Source organism: Ictalurus furcatus, chromosome 20 (assembly GCF_023375685.1).
Source record: "Ictalurus furcatus strain D&B chromosome 20, Billie_1.0, whole genome shotgun sequence".
Lineage (NCBI taxonomy): Eukaryota > Metazoa > Chordata > Actinopteri > Siluriformes > Ictaluridae > Ictalurus > Ictalurus furcatus.
The window spans coordinates 21,846,477-21,859,913 of NC_071274.1; the positions used below are offsets into that span (position 1 = coordinate 21,846,477).

Below are 13,437 nucleotides of genomic sequence, written 5' to 3' on the forward strand. Positions count from 1 at the left end.
CTCTCTCTCTCTCTCTCTCTCTCTTTTCAAGTTAATGAGACAGACAAAAAAAAAAAACGTAGATTGTGTTGTTACTGAGAAACTGACACTGGAGACTCCTTCCGTAAACATTCAATAAACATCTTACAGAAAACTTGTTTTTGTTTTTGTTCTTATACACTTTTTAAAAAAAATTATTAGTCTTAGATCGTGTGGCGTGTCCGTTATATACGTCCCTGTGTAAGCTGTTACTATAGAAACCATCGTAGGGTTAGGGTTAGGGTTAAACAAGGCAGGGGAGTCGTGTGTGTGTGTGTGTGTGTGTGTGTAGGACGCAGGACTGGACTCGGGACGTTGTTTCTGTCCGAGGTTCTTGTGCGCTCGGTGCGGAGGTGCGATCGGCAGGACGTGAGCTCGGCGTGAATGAGAAGCAGCTCGTTAGTGGAGCTGGGGAACGGAGAGAAGAGTGTTTGTTATGCACGGTCATGGAGCGAGAGGTGTGTTCACCGCGCCGGAGTTTATAATCGGGACTTAAAGGCGAGGGAGCTTAAAGACTGGCCCGACCTGTCATTAATCCAGTCCTGATTCTGTCTGCGTAACACGTCCTCAACAACAGCGTTACAGACGCGAGAGCAAATTCTCATTGACGTTACGAGTTCATCAGGGAGTCCTCGCTTTTCTTATCGACGGAGGAGAAAATCGTTTTGATTCCAGGGAACGGAACGAGATAAAGATTTGATATTAAACGGATTGGACACAATAACACAATACAGTAATAATAATAATAATAATAATAATAATAATAATAATATTAGGCATAAACTGTAGAAATGAGTGGGAATGAATGTATATCGACTCACCTTATTAAGATGGAAGAAGTGATTTCAATCTGGAAGTGTGTGTGTTGGTGTGTGTGTGTGTGTGTGTGAGAGAGATGGAGAATGGTACATGACTCTGCTGACACCTGCTGGAAAATTGCACTCGGTGCGTACTTACCTCTTGAAAAAGAAACACACACGATAGTGATAAAAGACGCAAACAAACAAACGGAGAGAGACGGAATGACAAAAAAAAAATTTTTTGTTGAAATTTTGAAAGGAAAAAAGAAATAAATAATGAAGTAAACAAATAAATAAACATTGGTGTAATGGTGCGGAAGGTTTTTTTTTTTTGTAAACATTTATGGAAGGAGTCTCCAGTGTCAGGGCAGAGGACTTTCCTATATTTTTTTTTCTTTTTTACTTAAAGAGAGGGAATAAAGATCAGCCGGTGAGGGAACGAGTGTTTAAAGCTGCTGTAACATAAGTGCGAACAGGAAGTAGCTCACGAAACGAGGAAGTGGCTCGTTTCCTCAACATTAAATGTCATTCTGAATGGATCAAATGTATGACGTGTTTCGCTTTCAATAAATAAGAAAGGGTAGATGTTGTGGTATAAGAGGAATAAAACAGTGTCGTCACAGTAACGCCGCTTCGTGACGGGTTGCACCACGCCGCTGGTTATTTTCCGATAAATTCGCTCACGTCGCTGATGCAAAACGCATTTGGACACATATCGGTGGTTTTCACTTCTGCGCCGTTCGGTCTTTCGCAGATTTCACAGCGTTAACGACGTCACCGAGTTTCTGTGCGAAATGAAAGCGGCGTGTTTCTGCAGCTTGTTTAACGTTTTTTCTCTCCGCAGTAAGAAACCCATCCTGTTCTACTTCAACATCCTGAAATGTGCAAATCCGGCCGTTCTGATCAACCTGCAGTGTCCTACCACTCAGGTTCTACACGTTACGTTAATATCCATTCAACTCTACGCTCTTTCATCGCGGCACCGCGTTCACACCCGAATGTACCTTTCCTGTTGACGTTTACAGATGTGCGTTTCGACGTGCCCGGACCGCTTCGCCACCTACACGGACGTGCAGCTTCAACACGCCTTCAACAGGAGCCACTGGGAATATTACAGGCAGTTCTGCAGGCCGGGATTCAACGATCCCAAGAAGGTGATTATTCACAAACGTACATCTGGCTATTTTTACTTCTTTATTCGTACTTTTTGAAGTTATGGAGCTGAGAAAAGTGGTTTGAAATCTGTGAGAGATTACTCAACACAAGAAAACACTGAGGGGAAAAAAAAAGAAAGTATTAGATTTAAGAAGTGATAGGCCACACCTCCTTCACTGTAACTGACAGCAGCAAAGCCACACCTCCTTTAGTGTGACTGACAGACACAATGGCCATGCCTCCTTTATTGACGCTGACATTACAGAGGCCTCACCTCTTTCACACTGATTGAAGACACAATGGCCACACCTCCTTCACTGTAACTGACTGATACAAAGCCACACCTCCTTCACTGTAACTGACAGGCACACAGGCCACACCTCCTTCACTGTAATTGACAGGCACACAGGCCACACCTCCTTCGCTGTAACTGACTGACACAAAGCCACACCTCCTTCACTGTAACTTACAGGCCACACCCCCTTCACACAGGCCACGCCTCACTCCTTCACACAGGCCACACCTCCTTCGCTGTAACTGACTGATACAAAGCCACACCTCCTTCACTGTAACTTACAGGTACACAAGCCACACCTCCTTCACTGTAACTGACAGGTACACAAGCCACACCTCCTTCACTGTAACTTACAGGTACACAAGCCACACCTCCTTCACTGTAACTTACAGGTACACAAGCCACACCTCCTTCACTGTAACTGACAGGTACACAAGCCACACCTCCTTCACTGTAACTGACAGGTATAAAGGCCACACCTCCTTCACTATAAATGACAGGCACACAGGCCACACCTCCTCCACTGTAACTGACAGGTATAAAGGCCACACCTCCTTCACTATAAATGACATGCACACAGGCCACACCTCCTTCACTGTAACTGACAGGTACACAGGCCACACCTCCTCCACTGTAACTGACAGGTACACAGGCCACACCTCCTGTCCACGCTGACAAATAAAAATGCCGCATCTCCGGCATTTATGACACATGCAATAAATCGCATTAGTTTCTTTCTTGTGAATTAGCTCCACCCCTTTTTTTCCTTAAAAGGCAGCTGCGATGTAATGTCATGTAAATTAGACCGCTTATTCTTTCTCTCTAATTTTTTTCTCTTCTTCAGCCTGTGGCTCATGTACTGCGTGATGAAGACTGTCCGTCAGTGATTGTGCCCAGCAGACCATGTAAATACACTTCCTTAATGTGTGTGTGTGTGTGTGTGTGTGTGTGTGTGTTTAGTCTCTAAATATTCATCAGCCCACTGCACTCTGAAAGCTTCTCACTTACGAGTCATTAGTCTAATATATATGACTAGCTGACAGGCATAAGAAAGCATCCTGCAGCTCTGTGGGGACCAAACACACACACACACACACACACAAATCATATACCCACCATAATAACAACTGAAATAGTTCAATAACAGCATTAATTATAATTCTGGATTCTGATTGGTCAGAAGGTATTGATTAATTTTCTATGACAGCAGCTCCATGTAAACCAATTTAAAAAAAAAAAAACGTGTGTAATCGTTGCCATGATAACATTTTCTCTAAGAAGATGTTTATGTAACATTTAAGGAAGGAGTCTCCAGTGTCAGCGCTTTGTTACAGTCAGAGGTAAAGCTGTAACTTTTCTGACGTCTCCAGGACAGCGGCGTTTACGCTTTTCGCGGTTTCACTGCAACACGACAAGCTGCGTTTTTTTTTTTGTGGCTTTTTTTTGTCTGTAACTTTAACAAAAGGGAGAAAAGCGAGGCTGGTGAGGGAAGATTTCCTGCCACACGAAACAATGTGGTGGATTTGGAATGTTTTTTTGTTTTTTTAAACTCTATCCCTCGTTTCTGTCTCAGTTTTCCAGCGATGCCTTCCAGACTTTTTCACGAGGAACGGCACGCTGATGGTCGCCAACAGGACGGCTTTTAAGGACGCACTGGATACGGCGAGGAGTGTGAGTGAACTCAGAGATGCAGCTGAGTGAGTACTACACACACACACAGGTATATAGTGTTTATGAGGACAGCCTGACACCAGTGTGATTAAGAGGGACTTCCTTCCTTCCCTTCCTAACATCCTAACCAATAAAGCAGTTATATCAAACAATGTCATATGAGAGATGCAGCTGAGTGAGCGCACACACACACACACACACACACACACACACACGGTTTATCTGTAACTATAAACAGATACAAAGTATGATGTCATTCTTTAATTGAATTTAAAAAACTATTATTAGTATCGGAGTGATAAAACACGTCGAGACGTGCTTTTATAGGAAAATAATCACCTTCAGGATGGTCACAGTAACTCTGTTTCTTTACATCACCCTGTCACTGTCAACAGCACACTCCCAAGTATTCTATTTGTTATTTCTATCATATCATATAGATGAATGAACATCATTTGAAGTAATAATCCCAATCCGTACAACCGAAACGCTTCATTTTCCGCTGTGAGTTGTGAATAACAATTAAAGTGGTTGTCAGTGAGTGAGACGCTTCATTAAGCAGCGGTTGTATCGATGTTTTACGGATATGTTATAGCTGTCTGTCTGTAATCTCTCTTTCTCTCTCTCTCTCTCTCTCTGCCAGTGGTATAACGGGTCTGCTGGAGGCCAAGCAGCTCGGCATGAAGATCGTGGAAGACTACGCCAACTCCTGGGCCTGGATTCTAATGTGAGCAGACATCATGTACATCTGAAAAAAGCTTTTCTGTGTCTTTAAAGCTTGTGTTTCATAGTGTGTGTATGTGTGTGTGTGTGTGTGTCAGAGGGTTAATCCTAGCGCTGGTCATCAGTCTGATGTTCATCCTGCTCCTGCGCTTCACCGCCGGCCTCCTTCTCTGGTTCACCATCATCGCTGTCATCCTGCTCGTAGCCTACGGTGAGTGTGTGTGTGTGTGTGTGTGTGTGTGTGGTATAGTGATGCAGACAGACTACAGAAGCATGCTGTAGGGTAACTGCCAGGTTATATGGAAATATATGTTTGTGTATCAATAGACAGGCAGATAGATAGACAGATAGAAGGACAGTCTGTCTGTCTATCTGGCTGGTACTTAGACAGATGGAAAGACAGACTGAGATAAACAGAGCGACAGACTGGCAAACAGACAGACAGGCAGGCAGGCACGCAGGCAGGCAGGCAGATCGATAGATAGATAGATAGATAGAGAGAGGTGCAGGCAGACAGATACAAGGACGGACAGATAGACTGACAGATGGATTCTCAGGCAGAATGCCAGAGAGACAGACAGATAGATAACTAGCTCGATAGATAGAGAGAGGGACAGACCATCAGACAGACAGACTGACTGACAGAGAGACAGACATGGAAAGATAGATAGATTGATAGACATGCAGGCAGACAGATACACATATGGACAAAAAGACTGACAGACAGATAGACAGACTGATAGATAGATAGATAGATAGACAGACAGACAGACAGACAGACTTAGCCAGATGAGCAGGCAGACAGACACATGGGCGGACAAAAAGACTGACAGACAGATGAAAAGATAGGCAGACAGACAGATAGATGGACAGAGAGACAGACAGATAAATAGATAGAGAGGCTGACTGACAGTTGAACAGATAAAATGACAAAGACAGAGAGATAAATGGATGGACAGATAGACAGAGACACAGATTGTCAGACGGAAAGACAGACAGATGGATGGACGGAAAGATTCACAGATAGAGGTGTAGCCGAGATCAAGAGCAGACCAGAGCGAGTATTTGTATATAACATGTTCACCACATTAACCTTCCATCTGTTTTACAATATCCAAGCAGTAAGTTTGTAGATTTAGTAAACTAACACGTACAGAACCGTTCTCCGGGTACAGATGGTCACATGTCTGTGTACTTCTAACTTCCTGTGTGATTAGGAATCTGCCGTTGTTACTGGGAGTTCACGCTTCTGAGAGAGATTCCCGAAGCAGACGTCAGCATCTCAGACATCGGCGTCCAGACGAACCTACACGTCTACCTGCAGCTCAGCCAGACGTGGCTCATCTTCTGTAAGTTAAAGCAGAAACCGACTTCCTGTTGCATAAACAGACCTGAAGCATAAACACCACAATTCCCTTTGAACTTTACATTTAATTGCCCAATCCGGAGCCACGCCCACAACTCGTTATGTTTGCTACACAGGTCAAACTTGTATAAAATAGTGGCCGGTGTATAAAATAGTGTATATTGTGTGTATAAAATAGTGTGTATGTGTGGTGTTTTCTCTTAGTGGTATCTCTGGTTTTAACCGAAGCCTCCATCGTTTTAATGCTGGTCTTCCTGAGGAAGAGAGTGTGTATCGCCATCGCCCTGCTCAAGGAGGGCAGCAAGTAAGTGTGATTTATTTTTTCTCTAATTTCACAATTTCAGCCCCATGAACTCTCCTGAACTCTTGTGTGTTTGTTTGCAGGGCCATCAGCTACATCATGTCTGCTTTATTCTACCCAATCGTCACCTTCGTGATGCTGGCTGTGTGTATCTCTTACTGGGCCGTTACGGCTGTGTATCCTTATTGAACAGTGCAGTGTGTAACAATGGTGTGGAAATTTTACTTGTTTGTCCACTAGGGGCATTATCACATCTCAGTTTTGTAGTGGAACAAATGTGAGCCAGGAATCAGCAGGTCTTATTAGCAAAATGCAGTTTTTGTTATTTTAATAACCTGTGTCATATTCTATGACAGGGTCAAACCACATTGTCAATACACCTAATAGTTAAAGCTAAGTGGAAGGGGCTGTACAACATGACACTTTGCCACCAAAAGTATGCTTCTTTGTCTGTTTATTAATGCGAGTAGACTTAGCACCATAATCAAACAATTAGCGAGCCAGCCAGGAGGTGCACAGATAAGATTTAACCTTAAAAACAGCTTTTATATTCATTCAAATTAAGCAGAAATGCCCTGCCATGTTTACCCACAATTCCTATTACCTATAGCTAAGAAGGGGAGATTGTCACAGATGTAACACTTTGCCATGCTAAATTAAAAAAAGTTAATTGTTTGTCTTTTTATTGGTTAACACCAAAATCTAACAGTTGTTGAGCCAGCTAGGAGATTCAATGATGAGATTTAATCACATGAGCAGCTTTTATATTTATATATATTAAGTATAATTTCAGTTTATACAGTTAACTAGTTGCAACACGTGACATTTTGCCATGTTGAATAAAAAATATACTTGTTTGTTCTGATATTTATCTATGCGAATAGGTTTAACGCCAAAATCTAACAGTTGGCGAGCCAGCCAGGAGGGGCACAGACAAGATTCAACCTCTTTTGCTAAAATATCTGTTCAAGTCTGAATAATTTCTTTTTAAGCTTACTCCGTCTAATTGCACCTTAATCAAATCCAGTTTTCTGGCATCCTCCGGTCAAGCCGTCTACAAGGTCACGTCAGCGCAGGCCAACTGTAAACACGCCAACCTCACCTGCAGTCCAGAAGTGAGTCGTCTTCTCTGGTTTTGTATTACACATTGAGGAAAAGAGATATGATGCGACTTTATTACAGATTTATGTAATAAATGAACAAGGAGTCACTTTCCCTGACATCTATTCCCGTCCGTTATTGTTTATTATCGATAGACGTTTAACAGGACCAACATCACTAAGCAGTGTCCAGGGGCTCAGTGTCTGTTCGCGTTCTACGGCGGGGAGAGCGTGTATCACCGCTACATCTTCCTCCTACAGCTGTGCAATCTGCTCATCTTCCTCTGGTTGGTCAATTTCACCATCGCGCTGGGGCAGTGTACACTCGCCGGAGCCTTCGCCTCTTACTACTGGGCCAAGAGGAAACCTGAAGATATCCCATCATGCCCTGTTTTCTCCTCCTTTTTCCGGGCCGTACGGTGCGTCACTAACATGGTGCATCATAATTACCGTTGTAGTCTTTAATTTCATCGTTAATAATAATAATTCATAAATAATTATTGTTCCTGCTTCTCTTGGTAACACGCGCTAAATGGTAACACGTGTACGCCTCTGTAACGTATAATAAAAATATCTTCATTTTTGTCATCTCTTTAACAACTAACATTTAATATTGACTTATTCAGACCTCCAAACATTCTGCTCCATCCTTGCTGATGCGAGATAAATCGAGGACACAAAATGTCTGCATCCAGTGTATTTTTCATGTTTTCTATTTCAAGTTCTTGAAAAGGTAAAGGTTTATCTGGGCCTTGGTTCGTCTGTGACCAAGAAGCCATCTCCTAAAAGTCAAAATAGTTACACGAAGTACACCTGTTTAACTCATAGAAGCCAGGAGGTAGAAGCCAGGCGGTAAGAAGTGGTGGTAGCTCAGTGGTTAAGCTGTTGGAGTTCTGATCAGAAGGTCATGAGCTCAAATCCCAGCACCGCTAAGCTGGGATAAATGTAAATCACTCTGGATACGGGTGTCTGCCAATTTCCATAAAAGTAATTTTTGTGGATATTTCTTTCATAACCGAGTTTCATAACTCAGGAATCATTAATCGGTCAGAAATAAGACACACGAGGACTTAAGGAAGTGACAAACGGTCATTAATGAGGCAAAAGTAGCAAAAATTATGTAGCTGCGGTACAGTTTTGCGAATTTATTTTCTCATGAAGCTTAACTGTGCACCACAAATTGTAGAAAAAATGTTTCCGTGGCTTTAGCCACTAAGGGTTTATGTTTTATATGGCTGATGAGGTTAAAAACAGTTCGTGGTAGTGAACTCAGCGGTTGTAAACGGGTATCGTGGTGGTCCGATAACGTGCGTCTGATCTGCTTGTAGGTATCACACAGGGTCTCTTGCTTTCGGATCACTGATCTTGGCTTTCGTCCAGTTCATCCGAATTGTACTTGAATATCTGGACCACAAGCTTAAAGGTAAGTTTCTAGAACACTCCATGTCATGCTGTTAAAGGAAACTAATGAATGACAGGGCGGTGCGATAAAGCGGGGTTCCCGTTTCCACCCCGAGTTTGATTATTATGATTAAAAACTCGGAAAATGTTCTTAACTGAAGAATGGCACCTTAGACTTTTTGTCCGTCTATTGTAACGTTTAACGTTCTAGCACGTTATAGCATGTTATAGAATGCTATAGCAGTTCCCCGTTATACCAGCCTCTCTTTTTTTCTCTCTCACCTGAAGTTAATAAGACCAAAAAAAGCACAGCGTGTCATGTTAGCGGAAAACCATTAGGTGTAAACACGTCTGTCCTGAAGATGTCGGGAAAACGTAAAGTTACAGCTTTACCTCTGACTGTTACGAAGAGCTGATACTGGAGACTCCTTCCATCAATGTTTAATCAAATAAACGTGTCCTTACAGAAAACTTTACCATATCAACAATTACACACTTTTAAAAATAAATAAATAAATAAATCTGTTTACTGTGAATGACTGGACTGTATAGTTACTATAGAAACGATAACATATTAGGATTAATATTAATGTTAATACTGATATAAAGCTGTGATGTGCAGCTGCGCTACTGTCAGAGCTGCTGTCACAGGAAGTCAGTCAACACCTTCTGGCCAATCAGAATCCAGAATTCAGCAGCGCTGTGGGATAAGTTGTTCCGTTGTCTCTGGTTTTATCGGTGTGTGCGTCTGTGTGTTTAGGAGCTCATAACGTGTTTGCTCGCTTCCTGCTCTGCTGTTTAAAATGCTGCTTTTGGTGCCTGGAGCGTTTTATTCGCTTCATGAACAGGAACGCATACATCATGGTAAGAGTCTGTATTGTACATAATCACTAAGCGGAAAATCAGGCTATTTTATATATATATATAATCTCTTCACGCAATGAAACACTAACAGTGTCGTATGTTTCCTCTAGATTGCAATCTATGGAAAGAGTTTCTGTACGTCAGCTCGGGAAGCCTTCTTTTTGTTAATGAGGAACGTTGTGAGGTAAGGACCTTATCCTCATGGTTCTTCATACAGACGTGAACGTTTATGTGTTTTTGCGGCGTCTCAGTCAGCATCGCTGTTCCCCGTCGCAGGGTAGCAGTGCTGGACAAGCTTACAGACTTCCTGCTCTTCTTAGGGAAAATTCTCATAACGGGGAGCGTCGGTAAGTCAGCTGCTCTTCTCGTGTCTAAATCCCAGACAGTTTTCGGTAATAATTGAGAAGGATTTGTGGTTTTTCTGTAACTCTACCCATGGGTCAGTTTTATTATAATTATTTATTATTATCTTGATTCAATATTGTTATAATTAATCTAATGCCTCGTTTCCAACCTGTGGACAAAACAGCACTGCAGGACAGTGTGAGAAACGAGGGCTTGGCAACCCAGTATTATTTCCCTTTCAATGAAGACGAGCACACGTTGAAATGCATAAAAACCAGCAGGGGGCAGTATAGCGTTGTGCTGAATCACTCATGGAATGGTGTTTTTCTTTTTTTTTTCTTTTTTTCACAGGTGTTATTGCCTTCTTTTTGTTCACACACAAGATCCCCATCATTCAGGAAGAAGTTCCAGTCCTGAATAATTACTGGGTGCCTCTGCTGGTAAGGAGACGGTGTGTGTTTTTTCACACCTTGTGTGTTTTGTTTCTGTCGGTTAACATGTCTGTGTGTGTCTCGCCGACAGACGGTCGTGTTCGGGTCGTACCTGATCGCGCACGGCTTCTTCAGCGTCTATGCAACGTGTGTGGACACGCTGTTCCTGTGTTTCTGTAAGTGTAAACGTCTACGGTTTTAAACCGAAGCGCACTGTAGAAAACGTTACACACTGAAAAGCGATAACTCCTTGATCGTGTCGCGTTTCCGATTCAACACGGCGGCGTTGCGGTCGTGCCGCACCTGCAATGCAAGCACTTCAAATATTCCAGTGTATTCTAGATGTATGTTTTGAACTGTACACTTTTCCCATGTGGATTCATTCTCTAATCTGTTCCTGCTTCCTCCGGTCTTCGCCCCCCTCCCCCCGCGGCATCCCGGATCCAGGCGAGGACCTGGAGAGGAACGACGGCACGCCGACGAAACCGTTCCTCATGTCTCCCGGCTTGCGCGGAATTCTGGGAAGCGTGGATCAGAGCCCTGGGAAATCACGAGCAGCGCTGCATCAGTGCGCGGTCAGAGAATAGCTTTACTCCTCCTGCTCTGCTAGCATGCTTTAACTCTGCTCCTGCGGCCGCGAGGACGCCGGCCGCTACGTCCTGTACTGTAACCCGACTCCGATGCACTAAGACTGTGACAAACACTGAGCATTTACTTCCACGAGAGGAGACTGAAGGTGCTATGCACTAACACACGCACACACACGCACACACAGGTCCTGTCCAACTTTCTAACTGCCTTATTCACACACGTCCGGCCGTTTACATGAGTTTCTTCGACATCCAGGTTGACCCGAGGTCTGATCGTTTATTCAGACGTAGAACTGGTTTTTATTTTTCGGCGATGTGGACATTTTTACGTTCCGGCTTCAGGCTCGATGCGTTTATCCTTCAACCTCGGCTCAGCCTCAACACAGGATCTTCTACATTAGCGCCTAATCCTAACACGCTCATGTGTTCCCATATGGAAAAGCTTTTTTTTTTTTTTAGAAAACATATATATTTTGAAGCGGCGTGTTTTACTCCTCTCACAGCAATCTGTATTTATTTACAGACATCAAATTGTATCTTTTTATCCGTTTACGGTTACACGTCGTGGCACGTCCGTGAAACAAGTCAGTTCCACGTTTCCACTTGCGATGTAGCGGGTATCTTGTTTCTCTTAACGTCTTAATGTTACCAAGAAACCGCGAAAAGCATGACCTCTTCCGTCCTGAGCATGTCTGTGAAGAGTTACAGCTTTACCTCTGACACTGGAGACTCCTTCCGTGAACGTTGATGCGTTTACGGATCACGGAGCGTCCACTGTACAAGGCCCTATGAGTGAGGTGTTACTATAGAAACGATAAGGATACTGATTAATATAAACCTGTGATTTGAAGCGGCATTATTGTCAGAGCTGCTGTTTTAGGAAATGAATCAACACCTCCTCTTCTGACCAATCAGATACTAGAATTCAGCAGCGCTGTGGTGTGATGCAGTATCGTGAATATATTGACATATAAGGAAAATATTCACAAATGTACACCCAAATATTCTCAAAATTCAGATCACAATGTATGTTTTCTAACAAAAACTGGGCCGATATCAAATTTTTGGATATACTGTACGATATATATATATTTTGAACCGTATATTGCTTTTCCATATGGGAGAAACGGTTGTGGGGTTCTTTTGGGACGTTTATTCAAATGAAACGGGAATAAAATCCCCGTTTGATGCGCACGTACGGAACGATTCCAGGCGTTTTTGTCCAAATAAAGTGGTACAGGTTTATTCCTGCACACTTTCAACAATCCTGCTAGTTTGAGTTTTTAAATTTAAGATCAGATTAAACGTAAAAATGAAAGAAAAAAAAATAAAAATACACGACCTGTCCGATCTGCACGTCTTCCGATTGGGAACAAAGGGACTTTTAGTAACTAATTGGCATTGCTGGATTGAATATTAATATATATATATTAAATATAGTTCATATTTATTTGTCTTATTAACCACTCCCAGTGAAAATGTTTGGGATTTTTTTTAGATGTATATGTGTTTTTGTGTTATTTTAAGGATCCTATCGCGGTCATTATTAAGATTGTACATGGTAGCATGAATGACAATCCTGTACACGCATGACATAAACGTGTTCCTTGTTAACTGTTGGGTTAAAACCGTGATCACCTGATCACCGGGCGCAGATTCGGGCACGACAGGATTGCCAGATCTGCACGACGAGTCCAGTTCCGCCCAAAAATAAGTCCAAAGTAACTACCAACAGCAAACAGACTGAAATTACAGGCTGGGAAATATGACAAAAATATATCATATCACATTACTGGAGGACATTTTTAAAAACGTATCGTAACATATAATCGAACTTGGGAACTGCCCGCAAAACCGCAGTGCTATTTTCGGGCATGTGCACTACTACGCTGTATAATGAATAGAATATGATTTTTTTTTTTTTTTTTTAGACTTGAATATTTCTGAGTACGTCTGGTGCGGATAGCGCGGTTACACTTAACCAGTGGAACATTTAACCGGCGAATTCACTAGCGACTTTACTAGCTCGCTAATCTATCAAACAAATTCACAAATATTATATAGCCTATTTTTTTTATTTTTAAACAAACTCCCAAAACTTGATTAGCTATTAATTTAACAAGCAAATTCACAAAACATAACTAGCTCATTTTAACTGGCTAAATTGCTAAACTAGCTCGCTAATTGAAGCAAAACAAATCATAAAACTTAGTTAATTAGGTAGTTTAACAAGTTCATTCACAAAATTTGACTAGTTCGCTAATTAAGCTAACCAAACAAATTCACGAACATAACTAGTTAATTTGATCATGTACAAAACTCAACTAGCTAATTTACTTAAATTAACTTTTATCTTAACGCATTGTATTCTTTACAT

At 42.2% G+C, this 13,437-nt stretch overlaps 1 protein-coding gene across 1 annotated transcript in view; it reads left to right on the forward strand.

Moving 5' to 3' along the window:
* Nucleotides 1-11,172, forward strand: part of slc44a5a (solute carrier family 44 member 5a) — a 53,760-nt gene extending 42,588 nt beyond the window's left edge. Inside the window, exons 5-22 of the mRNA XM_053651179.1 lie at nucleotides 1,663-1,747; nucleotides 1,844-1,972; nucleotides 3,113-3,173; nucleotides 3,842-3,965; nucleotides 4,583-4,666; nucleotides 4,761-4,873; nucleotides 5,880-6,011; nucleotides 6,233-6,332; nucleotides 6,413-6,505; nucleotides 7,357-7,444; nucleotides 7,586-7,848; nucleotides 8,758-8,852; nucleotides 9,591-9,694; nucleotides 9,805-9,878; nucleotides 9,971-10,041; nucleotides 10,391-10,479; nucleotides 10,562-10,646; nucleotides 10,918-11,172. Coding sequence (XP_053507154.1) covers nucleotides 1,663-1,747; nucleotides 1,844-1,972; nucleotides 3,113-3,173; nucleotides 3,842-3,965; nucleotides 4,583-4,666; nucleotides 4,761-4,873; nucleotides 5,880-6,011; nucleotides 6,233-6,332; nucleotides 6,413-6,505; nucleotides 7,357-7,444; nucleotides 7,586-7,848; nucleotides 8,758-8,852; nucleotides 9,591-9,694; nucleotides 9,805-9,878; nucleotides 9,971-10,041; nucleotides 10,391-10,479; nucleotides 10,562-10,646; nucleotides 10,918-11,057 — 1,930 coding nt within the window. The 3' untranslated portion in view covers nucleotides 11,058-11,172. The remainder of the gene's footprint in view (nucleotides 1-1,662; nucleotides 1,748-1,843; nucleotides 1,973-3,112; nucleotides 3,174-3,841; nucleotides 3,966-4,582; nucleotides 4,667-4,760; nucleotides 4,874-5,879; nucleotides 6,012-6,232; nucleotides 6,333-6,412; nucleotides 6,506-7,356; nucleotides 7,445-7,585; nucleotides 7,849-8,757; nucleotides 8,853-9,590; nucleotides 9,695-9,804; nucleotides 9,879-9,970; nucleotides 10,042-10,390; nucleotides 10,480-10,561; nucleotides 10,647-10,917) is intronic.
* Nucleotides 11,173-13,437: the final 2,265 nt, after the last annotated feature.